At 49.9% G+C, this 18,506-nt stretch overlaps 1 protein-coding gene across 2 annotated transcripts in view; it reads left to right on the top strand.

The window, feature by feature from the left end:
* The window catches only part of gmds (GDP-mannose 4,6-dehydratase), a 216,638-nt gene that overhangs the window by 14,678 nt on the left and 183,454 nt on the right, over positions 1-18,506 (top strand). The window contains exons 2-4 of one of the 2 annotated variants that reach the window (XM_018760523.2): positions 13,936-13,980; positions 16,894-16,981; positions 18,040-18,063. In XM_018760523.2, the coding sequence (XP_018616039.1) occupies positions 13,936-13,980; positions 16,894-16,981; positions 18,040-18,063 (157 nt within the window). The remainder of the gene's footprint in view (positions 1-13,935; positions 13,981-16,893; positions 16,982-18,039; positions 18,064-18,506) is intronic. The other variant, XM_018760524.2, reaches the window with a different exon arrangement.

The raw sequence follows: 18,506 nt of genomic DNA, 5'->3' as shown, positions 1-18,506 counted from the left end.
CAGTACAACCCCTGACACACACACACACACACACACACACACACACACCCTTCTGCCCTTCTTGGATCCTAGGGGAGTGCTGTTCCTTTAAACAGGATTTTGGCCAAGTTTTTGCTCTCTTCCCCACAATGCGGGACAGGAAGCCTTACTGACCGTGGTGTGTTGCGCTTGCTCATGCTGCTCAACGCTATGGAGCTGGAAGCAAGACTAAACAGTCAGTCCTTATTTATGTCGCCGGCTCAGTGAACAAAATATTGTCCAGGTCCCCAAATGGCCTCTGCTCTGCTTGGCTCTCTCTACCATTTAATACGGAACCAGTTCAGGTTTCTCTCATTTAAATTGGGTGTCTAGACGGCAAATCCCATACACGCACTTGCTCACAAACACACGCACACACGCACACCGTGCAGGCAACCAGAGCCCGATGGGGGATTTCTCAGGTGCGCCGGATACGGATCGGTAGCGGTTCCCCGGCCTCCGGTGGGTCACTCGTAGAGAAACGAACTCGTCATGTTAATGGATTGACTGTTTCTGTCTGACATCTCCTTCCTGCGCTGCCTTGGCTGCGGTCTGCCTAGGGGGAGCTGGGAAGAGGACCGAACAGTGCTTCCCAATGTGCTGCAGGCAGCGGGTGATGGTCACGCCCCTTGATTGCACAGCTGATGGGTGTTTCCACCCTCGGAGCCGGGCGCTGGCAGGGCGGACCTGGGTCTGAGGCTGGGGCTGAAGGTGGGGGTTTCAAGACCAAACAGACGTGGCTGAAAAACACCTCTGTCTAGAGAGCGTTCCTCTCCTTCCTTTTTGTTTCCTCCGAGCTTTCCGCTCTTCCTCGTCTCCCCGAGCCGTAAAATGCTGCGCTGTTTGACCTGTCCTTCGGGAGCGTCTCTGGGACGAATGGGCCTGGGCTCCGGTTGCGGGATTTGCAGCTGGCGTGTATTCCTCGCTCACCTGGGCATGTTGTATTGTCACATTGCCCCCGAGGTCTTGAAGATATTCATCATGCCCTCCTTTGTCCACCAGAGCCTGTCCCGTTCCTCCGTTCCTCCGATTAGTAGTATTTTGTTTCAGAAGCAGCGTCGGCCCTGGCTGTCGTCAGGCGGGCAGACGACCGAGTTCCGTCTGTTGTCCTGACCCTCCGCTCTCTGCTCCCATATTGTGCATGTGGCTCTCCGTGGGGGTTGTCTCGCTTCCTCTACACTGTAAACTATCACTTCTCTCTCAAAGGAAGGTTTCTCTTCGCTTTTGGTGTCGCTCTCCTTTCCTGCTTCTTTAGTTGATCTAATCTCAGTGGGAGCTGTGTAGTGAGTCCCAATCAGGAAGGTAAATAAGGCTGAGAGGGCACACATTTACTCCCAAGTTTCCCTCCTTGTGCCTCCACTATGATGGCATGGCCAAGCCAGCAGGTGGCACTGTCCCTCCCTCTGAAGGAAACCAGACACTGTACTCTCTGTTATTTTACAATTTATTCCTTTTTTTTTAAAAAAGGATGTATGGTATAAGGGTGAATATAACATTAATATACCCAAACACACATCATCTGAAACTGCTCGTCCAATGCGGGGTCGCGGGGAGCCGGAGCCTATCCGGCAACACAAGGCGTAAGGCCGGAGGGGGAGGGGACGCACCCAGGACGGGACGCCAGTCCGTCGCAAGGCACCCCGAGCGGGACTCGAACCCCAGACCCATGGGAAAGCAGGACCTGGTCCAACCCACTGCGCCACTGCACCCCCCTCATACCCACAACGCATTCTGTAATATTGTCAGTTTTAGTTTTATTGTTGATATGTGATACATTAATTATTCTCAGCTCTCCCAAAACGGCAGGGGTTCTGTGGGCGGCATGGTAATGCTGCTGTCTCACAGCGCCTGGGTGGTGCGCGAGGGTGTGGGTTTGGTCCCTACTCAAGTCTGTGTTGAGTTTGCATGTTCTCCTTGCGTCTGTGTGGGTTTCCTCTGGGTGCTCTGGTTTCCGCCCACAGTCCAAAGGCATCCTGTCCAGGTTCACCCATAATGTGTGAGTAACAGAGAGAGAGAGAGTGTGTGTGTTCCACTTATGTATGGATGAGTGACCCAGTGTAAGTAGTGTATCTAGCAGTGTAAGTCACCGCGGTGAATAAGGTGTGTGGGCTCATAACACTACATAGAGTTCATTGGAAGTCGCTTTGAAGAGAAGCGTCTGCTAAATGAAGTAAGATAAATGTGGTGATACAGCAAAGCCCACATATTAATGCAGCATCAAAACCGTTGTTAGATGCAGCCATCATTCCTCTTGAGCACAAGCAGCAGCAGCCAGTGATTAAAAATGAACTGTAACTTATAGGTATTCTGTATTTAATTAAAGGTATGAAAAGAGCAGCTCCACAAGTGTCCCGCAGCAAGCAGTAGAGGTGCGAGTGTGAAAGGTACTGTAGAAGCTGGAAAATTGTGCATCCTGTAGAAGGAAAGCACCCTATCGGTTTTATGTCGCTGTACACACCCCATTTTATTTATACGTCCTTTCTGTTTTTATAGCCCGTCTTTATTACGTCTCGAAGAACACATCGATTTCATTTCAGATCAGCAAACAGCTGGATAAGACGCAAACCGAGTATTTCTTTAACTTCTCCCAACCTTTAACTTTCACGTGGTCTTCTGTTAGGATCGTGTCGATTAAAACTTCTTCTTCTCAGGTATTTAGGCAGTTAAGGGGTAATAAAATTTTATTAGCTGTGTCCTGCGCTACAGTACAGTCAAATTCTGGCGAATGTGGCCGTTGCGATGTCTGGACAGGGTGCGAAATTGCAGTGTAGGGTTTCAGTCGCTGGGTTCACTGCATTACCGAAGCAGCCTGGCAACCCCCCCCCCCCCCAAGTCGTCCGTATTTCCCCCTCTGTGATTTTCAAGGTAGTGCGGAGACAGTTGTGAGGACTTCACCACCGCAGTCAGTCCTGTCCCCAGACCCACCCCATTTTCTTACAGCCAGCTCACGCTTTTCTCAAGATTCGACCGCTCACGTCCACTGGGCTCTATGCGTCACGGCTGTGTTTTGTGTGTAAATAAGCCTGACCGTAATTCGGTTATGATTCCGTTTTCTGCAGAAAGTCGTATCGCTTTCTCAGAGATATGGATGATGTTTCCCTCGAGAGCTCCGCTGGGGCGCGTGCGTCGATACGCCCCACATCTGCGCCGGACACGTGTGTTCGAGAACTCGTTGCTCCCTTCGCAGGAGGGACGGAGCGACCCGCCAGGACCGAATGCCAGTCCAGCGACAGGTCTGGGGCGTTCCGCCGTGCTTGACGGGTGGGTCGGCCTCCCTGACTGGAGAACAAGCCGTGGGAGAGGTGGGCGCCGCGTTCCCTTCTGCTAGATCACTATCGGGTTGTGTTGTGAAGAACCCCTGCTGGGCCGCAAACCATGCCCTGGGCAGATAACCAAACTTCTGCACAAACACCATTTAAAAAAAAAAAAAAAAACACACACACACATTCTGCACTCTCCGCATGGTCACTGCTAGGGGCTGGACGTTTCTGAAACCAACAGTGCGGGGCGAGCGTGGGCCGCCGATCCCCGCTTCTTTCACGGGACCCATTTTGGGTGAGATGTGTCAACAGACTCCCCGCCTCCGTACCCGTCAGGGTTGACAGCTGGGCGTGAAGGCATAGAACGGGGTCACATATCTGTGGTCGCTCAGGTGTGCTTTGAACTTTCCCTTAACTGCTTCCGTGGCTGAATTTCCAAAGGTTTCTCACATCTTCTGATTCTGGAATATTCCACAGCGCCGCTGCGCAGAGTGTTTTGCTGCGATGAACCTCAAACGTACCAGCTTAGGTCGCAATCCGAGATGCGCGAGAGCTTGTCGGAGTACACGGTTTGACGACGCAGATGGATAGAGCTGGAGAAGCCGAATGAACGCATGCTTTACGTGACATAATTATGCCGAAATCGTACGTGACATCAGAAAAAGAGTGAACCGACTGAAGGATCCGAGGGCGACGCCTCGCGCGTCACGGTGGACGCGTGGACTGGGAATGTGCATCGGCCCGCTACAAAGTGCAGTCTTTTCCAGCTTCGTTCAGCTGTGTCTATCTTTGAGCTCAGCAACAGCTTTTTTTTTTTTTAATTTATTGAAAAAAAAATGTCAATTTAGGGGGGTGCGGTGGCGCAGTGGGTTGGACCGGGTCCTGCTCTCCAGTGGGTCTGGGGTTCGAGTCCCGCTTGGGGTGCCTTGCAATGGACTGGCGTCCCGTCCTGGGTGTGTCCCCTCCCCCTCCGGCCTTACGCCCTGTACTGCCGGGTAGGCGCTGGTTCCCCGCAACCCCGTATGGAACAAGTGGTTGAGAAATGTCAATTTCCAGTGACGGACAGATGGATGGGTGAGGTTCTCGTCCGGAGCTCTTCGGTAGCCCGGCAGAAGGAGGGTTTAGCGGTGGGTCTGGGGATGTGCAGGATGTGAGCAAGGAAGGAGTAGGGAGGGGGTCGAGTGCACCTTCCCGCGTTCCGCTGCGAGTCCCCTTTGCTCCTGTCCTCCCGATTCACCCCCGGGTCCTGCGATTTGTTTATAGAAATGAAACCGGATAACTTTGAGCGCCTTTATCACAAGGTGTTTTGCTGTGATGTCCAGCAGAAGTGCAGCGGAGCTCTTGTCTCTGCCAGAAAATGAGCCTTTTTTCACTCTTTTCTTTACATTTTTTTTTTTTTTACCGTTTGGAAAATGTCGGTTTGGTAGGTCAACAGGAAAAACTGACATCTCCAACACTCTATGTAGTGTGTGTCTTGTGTGTGTTTGCTGTAGCTTTCTGGGCTGAAAGGAAGAGCAACACTCCGCGTTTTAAAATAAAATGCCTTATTTTAAGACGTCCCCGGTTCTCTTTTGGACATTTCGGAGCGCGCCAGCTGCGGACCCCCGTCCCGTGTCACGCGTGAACGGTGCGTCCATATACATGCGCGCGGAGGCGGGACGCAGCTGCAGCACAGGCAGTCGCGCGGCAGGAGTGTGTGTTTATCACCTCATCCATTTTTGCCCAGTGACAGCAATAGCGGGTCTGCAATGCCAGGAAACCATGGAAATTCCATTTGGCCGCTTCCCCGGCCCATGAGGGAGTTGCACTCGCACTATTTGTGTTTACTGTTGCCTATTTTGTGCTGATGGCTTCTTTTTTTTTCCTCTCCCCTCTTTTCAATGTAGGTATTTTTACTATGTGAATATACAATGAGCGTGCTGGATATTTTTGTGTCGAGTTTTAAACATGGGAAATGACAGCAGAGCCAGTCGCAGAACTGCCGCTCCCAGCTGAGCGGTCATGCCCGAGTTGTTAGAAACATCAAGTAGCGGTGACGATAAATTACTATACACACACACACACACACACACACACGCGCGCATATGTGGGACTCTGATTTGATGGGAAGTCAGGTAAAGACTGTTCCACAAGATCAGCTGCAGGGTTGTCTTAAGATTTTTTTTTTTTGTGTTCTAAGACTATCCCCATAGCGGGTGGCTTAGAGGCTCAGTGGGTTGCGCTGGTGCCTCAACGGTCCTGAGCTACAAAGGCTCGGTTTTCGCAGAGTTCGCACGTTCTTCTTGTGTTGGCGCGAGTTTCCTTTCGCGGTCAAAAGGCGTCCGTTTCAGGTGGACTGATGACCCTAAATACACATACGCACAACGGGCTATGTGCATGTGTGTGAGAGTGTGCGATTGCTCTATGACGCGCAGGCATCCCGTCCAAGGTGTACCCCGAACTTCCGGGGATAGGGCCGAGGGGACCCTGCCGTGGCCGAGCAGTTATCGACAAGGGATGGACCTCGACGTAGCTGTGATGCTTTACTGCAGAGACTAGACTATAATCTCTCAGCGCCGTTAGGAAAGAGGGTTCTTCTCGCCGCACTGGTGCACCAGCAGAGCTGCGTTGTGCTTCTGGACTACCTCCGTTGACGAAGAGCAGGGCGAAGCTCCATCCCAGAGTTGACGAGGAGCTGCCGCACAGGTGCTGGGGTTCGCGTTATTCTCCGTGGGAAGGGTTATTGTGTTGTTTTCCCTGTGATTGTGTTGTTTATCAGTTTTACTCAGCTGTGTGTTTCACTGGAGCAGTTTAGCTGCTTCTGTCAAAAGTATTGAAGTCAAGTCCCTCCTGGGCAATGAATCGGTGTAGTTCGGGTTACCAGTCTGTGTCCTTAGCCACTGTGTTCTCTTTTGCCAGTGAAAATAGTAAAAAGACTCTTTCCTACATGACTTATTCAGTCGTCCCCTATTGTTTGATAAAGCTGAAATCAACCCACTCGTTTTTAATTTGTTCATTTTCAATTCCTGCTTATCCAGCCCAGGAGAGGACAGCCCGTCACAGGAAAATCTCACATTCTCTCTCTCTCACACATACAAACACACACACACACACACACTTTAATTGCAGTTTAAAGTGAGAGATTACCATGTGTCTTTGGAGTGCGGGAGGAAACGGGAGCACAGAGGGGACACCCATAAAGACGCGGTGAGAACATGTAAACCCCACACTGATTGAGGCAGGATAAAATCCCTCCAAAAAATCCCAAAGCCCAGGAGCTGTGAGGCACCTGCTATTCCTGCTGCACCACTATGCTGCCCTAGTACTCAATTTCTCAGAGTTAACATGGAATTGTTAAATAGTGAGATGGTAATGAGAGGCCTGTAGTTGGATAGTTGGATGGGGTTCCACCGGGGATCCACTGCACTGCTGCGCTTTGACGTTGCCTGTAATGCCATTGCCGACCACAGGGCGGGCAGCAGAAGGAGGGCCTCCGTCAAGGAAACGATACATTCAAGTGGACGCACAGCCAACCCTTCGCAGCAGCTCTTAATCGTTGGGTCGAACCGGTGGCCGCATCGCTGAGGGGCTGGGACTGGTTTCTATTGATTGCTGCTTTAAATTTAGGTTCCAGATTCAGCCACGTTGGTGTTTGTTGATGCTTTTGAAGGACACGACATGCTTCACGCTCCTTTTCATACCAAGTAATAACCTTGGGTTCATCCAGAGTTTTTGTGTCTCTCTCTCTCTCTCTCTTTAAATGAGAGTTAGTGGGCGAGCTGTCGGACCCTGAGGTGGGGGGTTGGGAGAAGGAAGAGGGACGCTTCCTTAGGTCCACCAGGGGACTCGTTTTGTGTGGGACAACAGATTGGGAAGGACAGGGAAAGGAGGATGCGAGGGGAGGCCCGCACTCTCCAGAGGAACTTTGGAGCGGGCCGATGACCATTCCGATTTTTAATGGTCTCCTTGCCAAAAAAATCCCTCCTCCCCTTGGATCCGTTCCATCCTCACTTCTGCCCAGTTTCTTTATCAATTGCCAAATGAACAAACAAAAAGAGAAAAGGGAGCGAAAGAGAAAGCGGTCTGGCCCTGTTTGCTGCTGGAATTCCTGGGCTCGCCTTCGCACCTTTTTCCTGTCTGCGAATGTAATCTGGGGGAAACAGAGAGCGTTTCCCAGTTCCACTGGCCCCAGATAAGGCCCATTTATCAGAGAGGATTTGACTTTATGGTCCACTCAGGAGCCGTCACCCCCCCCCACCCCCACCCCCACCCGGCTGTGGTTCCCGTGACCCCCGCAATCTCCACTGTGCACTGATTGCGCCGGCTCAATGCTGGGTCCAGTCTCGTTCAGCCTGCTGCTCCGGGTTAACCTTCCAGACAAAGTGCTCCGTCCACCGGAGTCCATCTGCACCTCGTGCTCCCCTTCTCGGCCGTACGTGTACCTCGCCGCACCGTTATTTCCTACATTCCTGGACACGGATGCAGATTCTCCTAACCGCTGTGACGGTCGGTCCCGGGGTTACGATGAGGTTCCCTTCTAAGGACCCCACTGCAAGTCGAAAATTCCCTTACTGCGTGTATGAAACATTAAGATATATAAACAATTAATATGCAGCAGTGCTGCTTCGTATAATAGGGCTTTGTTATATTTTTCTCACTAGTTCTGCACATTGTAGTAATATAAGTACAGTATAGTATTTTCCGTGCAGTTTTTCCATTTTTACTTTGTTTTTTAAAACTTCTTTTTTGTTCCAGTACAACACTCACCTTTCCACTTGCTAGGCATTGTAATAAAACGTAACGTTAAGCGAATCCTAAACAAATTTGAGCACGAAACTGCCGGTGTTGGATACCCAAACGATAGGAAATATGGTGCCGTGCATCACCTGTGTTGTACAGCAGACGGAGCAACGTTGGACATTATGGCCGAAAACTGAGATCTCACACACGTCGTCTGAAACCGCTTGTCCGGAGCGGGGTCGCGGCGAGCCGGAGCCCAACCCGGCAACACAGGGCGCAAGGCTGGAGGGGGAGGGGACGCACCCAGGATGGGACGCCGGTCCGTCACAAGGCACCTCAAACAGGACTCGAACCCCAGACACACCGGAGAGAAGGCCCTGGCCAAACCCGCTGTGCCACCGCGCCCCTGCGGAATTGAGATCCGAAAGTAATAATAAAAGTCCAATGGCATGGTCATCAGAAGTCATAAATTTCGTACGTCACATATGTCGTAAGTCAAAGACCACCCGTACTGCCAGGAACCTAGGCTGTACCTAGGCTGCACCCTGCAGTCAAAGGACCGAGGTTTGAATCCCTGCTCCAGCTGCAGTGCCCTTTATTAGGGGACTTATGCTGATTTGGTACAGCAGAAAGTACCTAGATCTACAAATGGGTCAATAACTAAGTGGCTAAAGGAGTGTGTGGTAAAGAGTAAGAGAAATCTGTGAGCGGTGGGACTGAGCGGCAAACACCGCACTGCACACCGTGGACATCCAGCGGATACACGTGATCGTCGAGAACCGTAATTGAGACATGCGTGCAATGGTCCCACGAGCCGTCGCTGTCGGGTGGCCGCAACGGTCCTGGTGCGCAGTGAGCGGATGTTCTCCCTTCCTGGACACTTAGAAGCCCGAGGAGGTCTTGCTTCGTGTTTTAGGGCCGCGGCTAATTGTTTTCACGTGTCGGTTGTGAACCTCCGCGTTTGAGCCAGTTTGCAGTATTCCTGCGGAGCGTGTGTGTGTACGTGCATGTGCACCGGCTGGTTAGGCATTGATTGCAGGCTCCCTTTAGCATGATCGAGAGCCCGTGTGTTGCGCCGTGGGATTGCTAATGAGCTGCCAGGGTGCTGATGTTGCACAGGAGAGCGGGTGCAAAGTTTTGCATGGTTTGTTTTTGCCGCAGCTGCCGATAATAGCGAAAGCGGTCGGTCGTCGGGGGTTTCGGGTTTCTTTTCGCCGCGACAGCGCAGGTCTGCTCGCGCGAAGGCGCAGAGCTTCGTGGGTCTCTGCACCGGAGTCCGGTGCGTGTTGGAGCAAGGTTGCGGAACGCACTGTCACGCTGTACTTCCCGCCTGTTATCGTTGTCAGGGGACAGAATAAACCAGTTAAATACTATTGTATTTTACTACTCGTCATGTTATAGTTGTTACTGTTGTTGTTGCTGCTGTTAATTATGTCCCTGTTTGGAGAACGTGGCAGGATAGCGGTGTTACACTTGGGAACCCATGGGTCGCCGAGGTGCCCGCGGCACTCTGGGGGACAGAGGAGACAATGCACAGCACTTCCAAATAAAATATTTTAGTTGCATTCTGGGGTGATAGAATATGATCTCTCTCTCTCTCTCTCTCTCTCTCTCTCTCTCTCTCTCTCTCTCTCTCTCTCTCTCTCTCTCCGTTTGCGTGAAAAAGTAGTCGAAGGGCTGTTTTCTTCCGCGGTAAATAATGAAACATATGCCGTATGAAAGCGGGCGAGCCAAAAGCGCCGCATGCATGGCCTCCGATTGGCTGCTGCCGGCTCTCACATCTCATCTGAGCGCTTTCATCGCTTACAGAGAGGAATGTTAAGAGTATGAAATATTGCCTCTCTAAACGCAACCTGCCTGTGTCCAATAAAACTGTCTTAATAACAGCGTGTTGCTCCGCGGTACAAATGAGGGCCTTTGTAGACGGCCTCCGTGTTCCAGCAAGACCCTCCGTGTGCTCCGGGGGGGGGGGTGGAGCGGGTGGAGCGGGTGCACTGCCAGCGGCTCAAACCCAGAGGTTATATATAATGCCGCGAGATCCTCGGAGTTGCGGCCGGTGGGTGCCGCGGTCTTCGTTACCCAGAAGCCTCGGCTTTAAGGCCGGCTTCTTCGCTCTCGCGCACCGCCACCCCTGCGCTCCGTGTTTCTTGCGCACTTTCGCGCTTACGCTGCCGTCGCGGAAGCCAGCGCGGCGCGATCCGTCACGGCACGCCCGAGCCAAACGGGTCGGCTTTGCTGCGGCGGGAGCCGGGAGGTGGGCTGCAGTAGCTCTGGCCTCAGCTAATCCCTCACCTCCTGGTCAGGAAAACAGGAAGAGCGGTGCCTCGGGGTTGGCTAACAAGCGCCGTTTGTGAGGTGGGGTTTATGGGATAATTTGGGGCTGCTGTGGTGCTGAAAAGAGGTCTTGTTTTGGGAAAGGTGGCCTGGTTGGGTTTTTTTTTTTTTTTTTTTTTTTTTAAACGTCGTCTTCTTCTGTTTCACGTGGAAATGAGTGACACTGGAAGCGGTTCTGGAAAACATGACGTCTCAGCCGTTCTGGGGCAGGGGGGTACCTGGCAGCGCGGGGCTGCTCGGGCGCGAGCGCCGCTGCGAGGAAACCCTATAGGTTCGGCACGGCCGTGTTCCAGACGCCGCCGGACGGACTGGAATAGCGGGCCCTCCTGTTGCGCCGTGGCTCTAGGGAAATCCAAATTTCTTTTGACGTTTATACTCTAAATAGAGCCGTTTATTTTCACTTAAAAGTTCTCCACCTGTCTTCTCTGGAGCATAAAGTAGTTTCAGATACCTGTGGGCTCCACGTCCAACTTCAGCATCTTATCGCTCCCGTCAGTTACCCGTGACACGGTTGCATTTTAATTTTTCTCCGCCCAATGGAGTGCGCGTCTGATAAATTAGACAAATACGTGCGTTCATTCCTCCGTTTTTCTGAAAGTGGGATCAGTTTTCAAAAAATTTTTTACCAAACGTTCGAAAAAAATTTATAGGAGGATACCGAGATCCGCCAAACGTTGCGAGTTCCCCCCCCCACTTTTTTTGAGAAAGTTATTTATCCAGCACGGTATTATATGGTTCTCACAGACTGTTAGATTTCTAACTTAAACCAATAAGATTTTTTTTTTTTTAATGTCTGTTTTTTTTTTTTTTTTTTCCCCCCCTCCCAGTTGATTTTGATAAGTAGCTGATTGCTCGGGCTCAGTGACCCTCACTCTGATTGCTTTGTAAATAACCACAGCGGTGAGGGCTTTGCCAGACCGCCCTGCCCCGAGCGACCTTCAGAGGTGCGTGTCCCTCAGAGGTGGAAGGCCAGCGCCGCACCTAGTCCCAAGGCAGCACCCCCCCCGTCCTGTCATTAGCGGTCCATCGCAGGGCTCGATCCCGGATACCGGGCGGGTGGAGAGACTAATGTGTTTAACAGGTCCGACCCTCAGATGGAGCGGTGAACCTTTTGCCCGGACTCCACGCTCAGCTCACGGTGCCTGACGGTCACGGAGGGACACTCCTCAGGCGGAGTCCCGCAGCGATGCCGCCTCATCTTCAAGGATGTCGGAGTCATGTCCTGAACGTAAAACCCAAAGCGCCTTCGTTTGAGGGGTGTAGGGGGTTAAAGACACCGCGAGGAGCCTCTACGTTCATACTTCCCTTTCCCTGACAGTCTAGGGACTCATGTCCCATCACCTGATTCAGGAAACGCATGCGGGGATGGTGTGTTCGATTGTGCGTGTTTGCGGGGGACGGGGAGCGGGGTGCATACCCTCAGCGGCCACCAGAATGTTCCATTGTGGCGGGAGAGTGTTTGTGGCAGCGTGGGCCGCGGGTGAGCGGAACAGGCCCCTGCTGACAGCGCTCAGTCCACAAGAGCCGCTTTACGGCCGTTCCCTGCCTCCGTTGTCCCCCCGTTGACTCTGCTCTCATAGCCCCGGGCGGAAGAAGCTCGGGCCGTTACAGGAGAACACGCACCTTTTCTTCCGCGTGCTCTGCCTCGTGGGGAACTGTACCGTTTGCTCTACAACAAATGCACGTTTGTCTTCGTCGACCGCCGAAGAGGTCTAAGCAGCGTCCGTTGCACAGTTGTAGTCGGACACTAAAGTGAGCCAGCTTACACCTTGTTTCACAAGATCTGTGGGTTTGTGCGTCTTGAACCGAGCGCTGGTGTAAGCTGCTTATGTGGAAGTGATGCTTTGCGGTCTGGGTCAGTCTGTGCCTGTGTCTGACCACCCTTTAGGGGAATTTTGGGCCTTCTGGGTGAGGGAGTCATCGCCATATTCGGTGTTCCCACTGAGTATGTGTTTTTTTTTATTTTATAACCCAGTCAACAGTTTTTTTTCCCCTCCTCTCCTTTTGTTGTGTTTTTGGGACTCAATGGGAACCCCTTAAACTGTGGCAAATGATGAGTCAGTTCAGCACCAGGGCAGAGTTTTTGGAAGCGAGTGAAGTCAGGAATCTCTAGTCATGGTAGTTCGATGGTAGTAGAGCGTGGCATAGAAACGAAGTGTTGTAGGATCCAGTCCCGGTAAGGGCCCTTGGATAGTGATGCTTAGAAAGGTGCTCAGCCTGGTTTGCTGCAGATGATGTTTGTATCAATTGATATTTTTTGACTTATTCTTGTATGAATATGATAAAAATCTGCAAAAAACCTTTTTTTTTTTTTTTTTTTTCTCCCCCACACGAACGTTACTGAGGAGACTTTTTAATTTATATAAAATGTACTTACACTAGCATTTAGAAGTCGGGTATTACCCAGAATTTTTCATTTTAAGAAATTCAAACTTTTTTTCATCAAGGTAGCATTACATTGATCAGAAATTATAGGAAATACATTGGCAAGGCGGTAACATTTTTATTTCGTATAACTGTTCTACGCGTCAAACTTTACATTCATCCAAAAATCCTCCATTTTTCCCGACACTCCATCAAGTACAGCACTCTGGCTTCCTGCTTCTTCACCAAACAGGTTTTATATTAGTAAGAAGTATACTTCAGGTTGTCATCCTGCTGAATGATGAAATTTTCACCGATCAAGCGCTGAGCACAAGGGATGGCGTGACTTTGTGAAATACAATGGTAACATTTCTGGCTATTATTCTTTGGACTCTGTGTAAATCTTCCACCTTAGCAGCAGCAAAGCAACCCGATGCCATCGCACTTGTTCCATCAGGCTTGACAGAAGGCATCAAGCACTCCTCCAGGGTCCTTTCATTTGCACTACGTTTCGTGTGTTCGCTTCCTCGATCCATGCATAGTAGTCTTTTCCAGTCGCCCACTTTCAAGCATCTGTGGTTTTTTTTGGCCCATTTTAAACTTTTCTTTTTGAGTTTCGGATATGGCTCAAATGCACATGACACTAGTATTTGGTGTGTACTATTTAAGGAAGTATCAAACTGTGGACCTGCAAGGCATCTGTTTCTGAAGCTACAAGCTTGGGGTTACTTATCCTCTCGTGCAACTGTGCGTCTGGACCTTCTGCATCTTTTCCTATCGTGGTTGGATCCAGTTTGCCCTCTTCTCTCAAGACAGTAGTGCACACCTTTGTATGAAATCTTCGGCTTCTTGGCAGTCTGATCTGTTACACAATAACAGCTATTTGTAACCTTAGTGATGATGTCTTGCGTGTATTTTTAAATCAGTTTAATGGTACTTAATAAAATTTAGTTTTTTTTTTTTTTTTTTGAAAGCATGAACATTTCTGGATATACAGTATATATGTGTGTGTGTGTGTGTGTGTGTTTATATATATATTCAAGAATTGCGTGTGTGTGTATATAAGAGCACTTTAGCAATATAGTGAACTCGTAGAGCCAAAGATAATCAGATAAAATGTTTGACTTCTGTATACCCTCTCAGTATAAGAGTATTATACTGGAAGGCAGTACAGTAGCAGAGTTTCCAGGAAAGGCACGATGGCAGCTCTGGTGACCTGGCTTGTGTTGTGTCCCTACAGGATGGCTCCTACCTGGCGGAGTTCCTGCTGGAGAAAGGCTATGAGGTGAGTGAGCGACCGCTCCCCTCTCACACCCGTGGCTATTTTTCCTGGAAATCGCTAATGCAAAACGGAGTTCCCTGGAGGACCGGGATGTTTGCCCTCTGTCTACCTCTCTTCTGATCGACTGTGCCTTGCGCTTGCGCTGCACCCACCACATCCTCACACAGTCATAAAAATCTCCAGATGAACCTCGCGCTCAAGGGCCGGAAGAGTCCGTGGAATTACGGGGGTCGGGAGCGCGATTTATAACGCAAGAAGCCGCGCGAGCCGCAACGAGCTCGTGTCAAAATCGGCGTGGCCTCGGAACAACCACGCTAACCCGCAACGTCTCACCAGAGGGTCACTGCGTTTTTATTGCTTTATTTTGGTTTCTTCTTTAAATGGTGGGCATTTGCCAAGAGTAGTAAGTCGGAGCGCTCCGTACCTTGTCGGAATTCACCGAAATGCACATGTGTACAGATGCACACGCGAAAGGTGACAAGCCATAATCGGTACCAGCTGATCTCCGCTGCACCTTTAATTTATAGTGTTTAAGTTAGGCTTTTGCCAAAGTTCTGTTGTGCCCAATTAGTTCATTAGCTAATAGAGTAATACCAAGAGACCTGTGAGGTCTGCCAGGCCAAGAATGAGTGCCTTGTATTATTTTATGTTTTTTGACATTCAAATTTTTATATTTAACTGACTTCAAGTCTAGTTTTTATTTCTTTTTTCTTATTTTTGTTATTCTTGTATTCGTAATTTCATTCATATTACTTCGTTCCAGAGCCAAATCCTGAATGTGGCCATCGTAGCCAAATTGTAACTGATAGTTTGAATTGTTCAAGCTGGTTTAAGGTGATGGCTGAGTACAGTCAAAGACAGGAAGGTCCTGCTCTGCTGGTGGCACGATGGGGGTGGGGTGGTGTGGGGTGGTGCGGGGCGGGGGCCAGGGGAGTGCAGCGGGCAGACGTGCAGGAAACCACAGTGAATAGAGGAAGACGGGGCCAGGGCATGGTGCTGTACTCCGCTCCGTCTGCCTGGACCCTCGCTGTTATCTCGTCTCTGCAGGGTTTCCTATGATCCTCCCCCCAACCCACCCCCACCAACAGCCCACCACCAACCCTGCACATCCTAGAAGTCTGTGCCTCCACCCCTTGTCCAGTGGATACTGAGGTGGTTCTGGAGGACGAGTCAGGAAGTATCACTCTGTCACATACACTCTGTGTGTGTGTGTGTGTGTGTGTGTGTGTGTGTGTGCGTGCGTGCGTGCATGTATGTATGTGCATGCGTGCGCACGTGCGCATAACTTTCCCTGGCAGTTCCAACCTCTTCCTGATGGCGGCCTCTCACCCCTGGCCTCGCTCAGCTTGTCGCACGGCCAGGGAAATGGCAGCCCAGGCATGGATGTTGCACAGGGAAGGAGTGGCTGAGAACAACCTCTTTGTCTGGACTCCTCACTTCATTAGCAATTTAAAGAAGGGACGGAAGGCTCTGAGGTCTACTTGCTCGACTTCTCGTACGGACGTAGGCCTCTGGTTCTCTCCCCGGGGTGGTGTGCTTTTCCCGTCTCGGATGAAGGGCCAGGAATTCACGCAGGTCGTGGGAGCAGTGCATTCCCCTCGGCCGCTGACCTCAGAGTGCTGTTCCTGAGCAAGAAAAACCGTCGGGGTGTCTCGAACATAACGTCCCGTACGCACAGTTCCACTGCAGTGACTTTACAATGGGGACAGTGGCTCCGGCGCAGTATAAATTCTTGCCCACTTTTCTTCCCCCCCCCCCAGTGTTGAACTGGCCCCCAGTCAACAGTAGTCTGTGGTGTAAATGTTTATGAAGATTTTGTGATGTGGTGAATCTGTTGGTATCCCCACCCTTCCCTAGTTTATTACATTAAAAAAAAAAAAACTTCTCCGTTCCCTCAGATGACTCACACTGGGTATGTGCTATAAAAAAAGTTTAGAAAGAAAAAAAAAAAAAAAAAAACCCATCCTTTGCCAGTTCTCCAGTGCTCCTTTTTCACTTGTTCTCCCTCTTGCTCTGTCCCTACCACCCAGACAGACAGAGCCACGTGTCGGCACGCTGGCGAGCGCATCGTCTTAGCGCTCCAGCGCGAGGAAGGCAAAGTATCGGATGATGGAGAGTCATCCCGCTAGGTCCGCTTGCTAAATCCTGCCTTGGATTCCGTGACACATAATTTGTCGGTCAAATGGTCCTTCCCATTGCAGACTAACTCAATTAGGGCCTGGTCCTGAAAGGGACTGTGATGGATTGAGTTGTTTTGTCTCGCTCTTAATCCCGGTGTGAATGTGAACCCTGGTAAAGGCCACAGCTAGTTTACAATAATAGCGCTGATGGGTCTAGGGTTTCGCCAACGCTGGGCCGCAATGGAAACGCCAGGCTGCGGCCCACCAAGGTGCTGCTTTTCTTCTTGCCCAGATGGAGGTCTCCTCAGTAACGTGACCCTAGCGCTCATTGCTCGAAGCAGCAGCTACCCATTGTCCTTGCGGACTCGTGCTTTCCTGTCATTCCTATGCTTTTCAGTGGAAGTAGCACGTTGTCCTGATTGCGGTTTCTACCAAACCGACAGCGTATCATGGAAAAAAAAAAGGAGTTCGTGTCAGAGTTTGAAATCCAATATTTAAAGAATATATTTCAAAATATACCTAGTACTTTGAAAAATTATATCTGTAGTTGTCAAGAGATTGCTGGTCTGAAATAAACTGCAGTAAAGGCCGTATATTTTGACAGGAATATGTTTTGCGTTTCTTTTTGCTTTCTCATTTCAACCGATATTGACCCGTTTCACTGTGTTATAAGGGCCACTGTGAGGTACTCCCTGGATGTCACGCGTCAGCCAGTGGTTGGCGGTGCGGCGCTCCCAGGGGACCACTCTGGATCAAATTTGACGATTGAGGTGTGCTCTTTGCGGTGTTTCGGCAGGTGCACGGCATTGTCCGACGCTCCAGTTCCTTCAACACGGGACGCATCGAGCACCTCTACAAGAATCCGCAGACTCATACGGAGGGAAGTGAGTACTGCCGCACGCCTCTTCTTCCTCAGCGCCGCTGCCCGGTGCCCTCTGTTTTAAAGGGACGAGAGAAGCTTTGCATTGCACCAGAGTCTCTGTCACCTTTCGGAAGACTTTTCATTACTTGCATCTGGATGCTTAATCCTCATTTTCGATAATATTTCTCACTACAATTTTACTTAAAAGCTTCCTTTTAGCTGCTTCTGAAGTTGAAGGCTCTTTAACAGTGAAGCCAGAGAATGGCACATGGTCAGCAAAAGAGAAGACAGTAGAGCGTTCATGCACTTCAGCCATGTTATATTTACGTACAGTATAGTATATGTGTATGTGATCTAACGGCACACGTCGAGCCTGCGAAACATGAAATTAGCTGTAGGAAGAAAATGCAGCGTTTGGGCGAAGAAAAGGCCATGGTTAGCCCCTAGTTGGATGCTCCGTTGGCTCATACTGAGATTACTGAGGATACGAATGCAGCCAAGAACAGAGTTAAAGTTATTCTGTTTGACCTGAAGCTATCAGGTGAAACATATTGAGACCCGATATCATATAGTCCGCTGTCCTTCGGTCACTGTTTTAACTCCTGTTCGCGAAAAAGAGTCTGTCCACTTCAGATCACATACATATAGCTCAGCATTTCATCAGGGCACACTTCCTTGGCTGATTTGTAAATGTTCAGGCATGGCGATAGTATTTAAATATTTGTCTCGCTGTAATTACGAAGGTTGCCACCGCCATAATTTAGTAACATCCATAGTGTGATTACAGTTTAAGAGACACTCCGGTCGTGGTCTACTTGCTAAATGGGTGATATCAGTAACCACTTCATTACTTTGCAGAATTTCCTTATTTGCTCTAGGGCCTCCAGAGCCTCCTCCCAGTTGACCTGCGTATCATCCTCAGTCCTTCTCTTATTGTGAACTCTGTTGAAAATGTCTTGTCAGATATCAACATGTAGAGCAGCAGTCGGAAGGGGGAGGATTTATTCAGTGATCATGGCAGTGTCACTCACAATAAGCTCAGTAATGTCTAATTAAAAAAAAAACTGAATGTGTCTTCAGGCTCCAAGGAAGGTGACCAACCCTGTGAGTGTGTTTTCAACACTTATCTCTTATTTAAGAGCAACTTGGTGAAGGATTTGGTAAATGGATAGCTGGGTGTTATAAGACCTTTTTCCCCTCTTTCTTTGCCTTTTTGAAACTGCAATCACTGTCCAGGTGTAAATTCATTTCATTGCTGAGTTTTGAAAAAGGAGGGACCTGTCTTCTGACTAACTCTTCCATGCCCTCCCAACTTTATAGTCATAGATGCATGCACAGTCCTTTTTACAAGAGTGGTTGACCAGTATCATCTATTTGCCTAAATTACTTGTGGGACAAACGGTTCAGAAGATGTGACTAATATAATTGGACACATTAAGGGTTAAACTAAAACAGGCTGCAAGAGAGTGTGTGCGCATCTATATCCAGTGTGTCAGGTTTCATTTTTTTTTTCAATATTAGTTTTTTCTTTCTGAAGATGTACTGAC

The sequence above is a fragment of the Scleropages formosus genome, chromosome 19, assembly GCF_900964775.1.
Source record: "Scleropages formosus chromosome 19, fSclFor1.1, whole genome shotgun sequence".
NCBI lineage: Eukaryota > Metazoa > Chordata > Actinopteri > Osteoglossiformes > Osteoglossidae > Scleropages > Scleropages formosus.
Note: the sequence above shows the minus strand (reverse complement) of the source record. Positions and strands in the feature narration are given on the sequence as shown.